The sequence below is a fragment of the Nicotiana tomentosiformis genome, chromosome 4, assembly GCF_000390325.3.
Source record: "Nicotiana tomentosiformis chromosome 4, ASM39032v3, whole genome shotgun sequence".
In the NCBI taxonomy this organism is placed as follows: Eukaryota; Viridiplantae; Streptophyta; class Magnoliopsida; order Solanales; family Solanaceae; genus Nicotiana; species Nicotiana tomentosiformis.
Window position 1 is genome coordinate 125,121,702 of NC_090815.1, and position 6,692 is coordinate 125,128,393.

Genomic DNA, 6,692 nt, shown 5'->3' on the forward strand with positions numbered 1-6,692 from the left:
TTTTGCGACCACACACGCGTAGGTGCGAGTTCGCACTTGCGAAAATCCTTCAGCATCCGCGCTCCACAGAAACCAAGTCAAATCTCGCTTCTGCGATCGCTGCCTTCGCTCCTACGCACACGCATGCGCGCCTCTTCCTACGCATATGCAATGATTCCCAGCCAAGCCTATTTTTGCTTGTGCGACCCATTGTGTCTTCTGAGACAATCACACCTGCGCAAAACCAGCCGTAGGTGCGATCACTCCAGATACTGTCACCAGCAGGCTTAGCCAAAAATTGATCTAAACAAATCCGAACCTCGTCCGAAACTCTTCCGATTCATTCGGGACCCAGTACGAATATACTAACTAGTCTAATAATATAACACGAACCTACTCGAGGTCTCAAATCACGTGTAACAACATCAAAACGAGGAATCGCACCTCAATTCAAAAATTAATGAACTTTGAACTTTCAACTTCCAAAACTCGCGCCGAAACATATCAAATCAACCCAGAATGAACTCAAATTTTGCACACAAGTCCCAAATGACTTAACGAAGCTATTCAAATTCTCAAAACACAATCTGAATCCTATATCATTAAAGTCAACTTCCGATCAAACTTATGAACTTTCCAAACCTTCAAATTTTTAACTCTTCGCCAATTAGCGTTCAATCCTTTTAGAAATGTCCAAATGCAAATCGGGGAACACGCCTAAGTCCAAAATCACCATACGGACCTAACGAAACTATCAAAACTCCAATCCGATGTCAAATACTAAAAGTCAAACTTGGTCAACTCTTCCAACTTAAAGCTTAAATCATGAAATTCATTCTTTCGAATCGATTTCGATTAACCTGTAAACCCAAACTGACGGTTCACACAAGTCATAATACATCATACGAAGCTACTCATGCCCTCAAACTACCGAGCAAAGTGCAAATGCTCAAAACGACTGGTCGGGCCATTACACATACTCATTTAGATCCGTGGTCCCATTATACTTGGGAATGTTAGGCATTCGAAACCTCTTTGGGATTAGCTTTGGTGTCGCGCTTGAGGGGGGAGGGGAGGGGTTTCTGAATAAGCGTTTTGGAGTCAGGTCCCTTCAATATCGGAGGCGCTCCCGTGATTTGATCAACCCTGGAGTATTACGTTTCCACCTTCTTATCGTTGGCCTCAATCTTTTTCTCGCCTGACTCCACCCGTTTAATCATTGCTTCGAGAATCTTCATCACCTCGGAAGTTTCCCCGGGCATGAATTCACCTGGTTTTACGGTAACTTGTTCATCCCTGATAGGGGCATGGCTTTTATTCTGCAACTGTGCTATCGTCACTTACTGAGCCTGCAATATTTCGAAAATCAACCGCAGGTTCACCCCATCACCATCACCTTCGGGCGCCTCTCGAGCCGCTGGCCGGGGTCCCCCGCAAATCCTATTTTTAGGATCAGTCGGTAGATTGATGTTGATGGCCGCCTGTGAGTTAGCATCAACTGGGTCAGTGGCTGGGACACCATTAGGAGTGACATGAGCACAACATTGCTAGCCATCACATTATTATTCTCATCATGATGGCCTGACTCAGCGTTAACGTTCAAGTGAGCAGATTAAGAATTTGACATCCTTAGGCTAACCTGGAATCAAAACTTAAAAGAACGCGCGTAAAATATGGTGTGTTATAGAGATTCGTATCAAATCACTATTATTATCCATTCACAAATATTCTCAAGTCTTCTGAAATATTTCTTCGTTAAGTTGTTTTGCCTTTTGTCATAATGTCTGAAGAGCGAAGAATAAAAGTTTTATTATATTGGGGGGGAAGGGGGGGTTGTGGTGGCGAATAACTCAGTAACCTATAGTTTATCTCCACAGTATCATGTTAAGTTGCCACTTACAATGGAGTACGATACATTGGTATCGTTGTTATGTAAAAAAAAATGAGTGTGAGCAAACGTTCGGTGAACCTTAAAATAACTGGAAGATATCTGTACTTTGTCACTCCGCAAGGGGTTGCTAGTTATGCTATGTTTAACATCGAGGACGATGAAACTCTGAGAGATTTTTTGAGGACTCCGGATGAATACCGGGAATTTCTTGTGATAAAAATGTTATAAATGTACGTCAAGGTTGAAGACATTCGCAATAATGAGGTTGCACAAGTTCCGGCTGAAAGAGTTTGGCCTGATCTAAACTTACCTCCACGGGTGAATGAGGAGCGAGGAAATAATTTCTCTCCTAGTTTGTATAATCCACAAGACGAGTGGTAAATTTCAATTTTCCTTTGTGTTACGATGTTTATTTTTGCTGTATTAAATTTGTATTAACACTCATATATTCCACAAGGAGTACCGGCCAAATATGAATTTTACAAGTTATGAACCAACGCCTAGTTAGAATATGCCTAGTTCTGGTGTGTTAGATCATGGTGGTCCATCCGGGAGTCATCACCAACAGGATAATGTCCATCACGGAATTTTAACACATTACGATTTGTAAGTGAAGTGATATAGCTATATGTAACGTATTTATCAATTTGAGTAACTCATTATTTTGTTGGTTGTGCAGTGAAAACGAGTATCCTGAAGGTCATGTCCTTACTCAATTGCCCGAAGATGACATATTTAATCGGGATCTGGCAGATACACAGAGTCAAAAAGAGAATAGTGATTATGACAAAAATGCCGATGAGTCTGGAGATGACACACCCTTCCCTGATGAGGGTGATGATGAGGAGGAAGAGAATGCTGGACCTGATTTGACGAGGGTGCATGCTCCACCCCCCGTTAGACAAAGAGTATACGAGTACCACGTGCCGTTTCATTCAAGGGAGATTCCCTACCTTGATCATTTGCCAAGTATGTCGGATGTTGATGCCCTCACAAGGGATATTGACGAAATTCGGACAACGATGTGGGATGAATCTAGAGCAACGGTGCTGTCAAATGGCACGCTTTTTCCCGATAAAGCGCGCCTAACCAGGGCGGTGCTAATGTATAACGTAAAAGAGTGTCGTGATATCACGGTACGCGAGTCATCTCCAGATGTATATAAGGTAGTCTGTCGTAGATGGTTTACGGGTTGTAATAGGATGCTGCGTGCGAGGAAGAAGAAAACAAATATGTGGGTTGTGGGTAAATACATTGGCACCCACAATTGTGAAATGGACACATTCAGTGGGAATCATTTTAACTTGAATGCTGGCTTGATTTCTCTTGTCTTGATTCTACACATTGAAGCATCCATAAGGTACAAGATCAAAGAGTGTATAACATTCATCCACCATGAATATGCGGTAGTGACTAAACAAACACATGTATGTGTTGAGTGTTGTATTTTATCTTTATGTTTTCCGTGTCATGTATTTTTATTAGTTGTACTGAATTTAAATTATGTTAAGTTGCTATGTTTGTGTTTGTGTTATAGTATTAAAGTAACGAAGAACCGGAGAAATAAAAACATAATGCTCATATAATGTAAACAATAAAAATTGTTGCTATTATTTACTAAATGTCATATGTACATAAAATAAAAAAAATCAATGTGTCTCACATTCTGTATGCTTTAAAGCAGCCGTTGGCCTAAGGCACATCACATCCCGCCCGGCTACACTATCAGGATCATCCTCATCACATCGCCTCTTTATCGGAGGATGCGCTGCAGTATTATCGTCAGTAGGACTGGCAGGCTCAGTAGAAGGGGCCGTCGGTCCAGCAGTAACCTACAGAATAATAAGATATTTTAGCATATGAAATATGTATTAGTAATGTACGTGTTAAGTCACATAAATTTAAATTGTCTTACCATGGTCTCGTCAGGCTCCTGAATATAATCATCCATCGCAGCCATGTCAGTATCGCACAAGATGGCCTCCGTGATGGGCGAGGATGAAGCCTTAAAAAATATTTAATTATTTATGACTAATCAATGAGATAAAAACAAATATAAATAATAGTAATACAAACGAACAAGCGCCTGTGAAAGATCCTCAGCATCCCTCGATGAAGAGCCATAACTCAGTCGGCGCCCACTATCCACATCTCATGTAGGACGATCATCAACAACGGTCGATGGGTCAGGAAAATACTGATCCCACTCCTGTCGCATAATGGTCGTGCCCGCGATCAATAATTGAGATGACAGGGTCACCTGCGTAGTCCCTAGAGTAAGCTGAAGGCTGAATGACGACATATCTCTAGGACCATGGTCTGGCTCATGGTGGTCACCCGACTGATCAACTCCAACATCCTCAACAGGTGCCTCAACGCCCCCTCGCTGGGGACTACCTCCTTGCCGACCCCCACGACCTCGTGGGACATCCCTACCTCTCTGGGCGCGCCTGCCACATCGATCAAGTTCTGGCTTTACTGGTGGCCCACGATGGTACTGCTATGGCGCCAAATACTCACCCCCGTATCCTAAACACTCATCATCTCGGGCTCGCCTCAATATCCGGGAAGCCAGATTGGTAACCTGCCGACCATACTCGTGTAAAGCGGCTTCTCCCTCGCCGATATACTGCTGTATCTGCAGTCCCAACCGGTGGAACAGATGTAGGCCAATAGCCTGCACAACATGTAAAATATAAATTACGAAACGCTAGGTTAACATTATAAGTAAGTATACCAAATAACATACCAGTGCCTCGTGCCTCCCGGCGTATGGAACGTATCGACCGCCAACACGATAAACGGGATTCTCGACGAAAAGTCAGGTAGCACTGCGGTACCAGCCCATATACTCATGCTCACCATCCGTGGGAGTGGTTCCTGCAGTTGCAGCCATCTTTACCACCCTTAGCTCCGGATGCACCACCTCTGTTTCTCCCTTTAGCTAGGAGGTGGATTGATAGGCGAGGATATGGACGGGAGTACGAGGCTCGACATAATCTCCCCCATTGCAGGGATTTGTTGGATTTGCTGGAGGGCGCACAGGTAAATGTATACCTAAGTTTACTTGGCCTGGCTTTATATGTGTTGCGTATACTCATGTTTCCTCTTTTTACTTAATAGTTCATTTGGAGGCCATACAACGACGAGCTAATAGCTGGTTTGCCCGATTATTGCTCGATCGGCCGAATTATGTGGAGCTCCTCCGTCCCATTGATGTGTCTCGATATTGCCGAGCATCATGCCACTGAGCGAGTACTTCGCCAGTTTGGTCGCCCGCAACATGTACCGCCGCCGCTCGCTTGGCATATGACATATTACAAGCGGGATGATCATTCCAGGGTTGCCCAGACATATGTGGCATGGCTAGAGGCGCAGATCGATATTTGGGACCAGCGGCATGACCTGATTCCGCTACCCCCTAATATACAACGTGGACGTAAAATTTAAGGTATATTTTTACTAGGCATGTTATAATGAAGAGAGTATTCGACTATGTTTTCACCTGCAGCAACGGCAAAAATCCTGCAATGTCTCGCTGGGTGCCCATGCTCGCCCGACACATCTGCTTGTACAAGTAACCGAGAACAGCAACACCCCAGCTGTAATGATGTAAATCATCTAGCCGCTCAATATGATAAAGAAATCTCAAGCTAACTAGGTTTCCCGAAGTGTTCGAGAACAAAAACCCTCCAAACATAAGCAGTAGCAGCAACCTCGTGTACCGGTGAATATGAAACTCTGATGTATCTTCTGTGATGTCAGCATGCATCACCTCCAAATGCTGCCGGATGGGCGTCACCTGCAGACGACTAGCCCCAATCAATGCAGTCTCATCCGGTGGTTGGAAACCGGTGAGCCGCTGCAGCATTTCCAGGTACTGCAAACCCGTATACTCTGTGATGGTATTCGGCAAAGCAACAAAGTGTCCATCAACGGGCAGCCCATACGGGACCTCCACGTCCAGAAGCGTGATAGTGTCCTTGCCAATGGACTAATGGAATATGCGCGTCTCCGGTCGCCACCGCTCTATTAGGGCTGTGATCAACGAACAATCCAGCTGCAGCCGGCCGATCTCAACAATCCTATAAAAATCCGTATCCTGGAGGCGTCTGACTATACGGGGATGGAGAAGGTGGGCCCTAAGAAAGTCCCATATATCGTCTACTCTTCTGGCGCGGAACGTGTGGGCCAGTAACTGTCCCTCCTATATGTAGGACGACCTATGCTCGCCCTATAGCAACGGTAGCTCTAGCGTGGCAGGTCCGGGATGCAAAGGCGAAACCTCCATGTCGGCTGCTATAAATTGAACAATATTAATTACATTATTTTACTTTAATATGTTAGTTTTATTATTTTACATGTTAGTTTTATTATTTTATATGTTTGTTTGTTACTCACCTATTTTTTACTATAATAAAATTAAATAATTATTTTTCATAATTATACAAGATTTAACTATTAAATATTCACATATGGGTTTCGGGCTCGATATTTGAGGCCCAGTAGCACCAAGATATCCTGAATTCTTGTGTTCATGATGAGAATATTTTTTTGATTTATCACTGAATAGGTCTATTATTTTAAATGTTAGTTTATTATTTATATGTTAGTTTAATATTGTATATGTTAGTTTTATTAATTTATATGCTAGTTTTATTATTTTATATGTTAGTTTTATTATTATATATTTTTTTTTATGACTCACTTATTTTTGACTATAATAAAATTAAATAATTAATTTTCATAACTATACAGAATTTAATTATTAAATATTCATATAATAATACTTAGTCCGAAAATATTATTGTTTTTTCATGTT

General features: G+C 42.6%; 1 protein-coding gene across 1 annotated transcript; it reads right to left on the minus strand.

Moving 5' to 3' along the window:
* Nucleotides 1–5,060: 5,060 nt before the first annotated feature.
* Nucleotides 5,061–5,741, minus strand: LOC138910500 (protein MAIN-LIKE 1-like). Its single transcript, XM_070201742.1, has 2 exons — nucleotides 5,376–5,741; nucleotides 5,061–5,291 (listed from the first exon to the last, which is right to left on the minus strand). Exons 1-2 carry the CDS (start codon nucleotides 5,739–5,741, stop codon nucleotides 5,061–5,063), a joined length of 597 nt encoding a protein of 198 aa, XP_070057843.1.
* Between the last annotated feature and the right edge of the window lie 951 nt (nucleotides 5,742–6,692).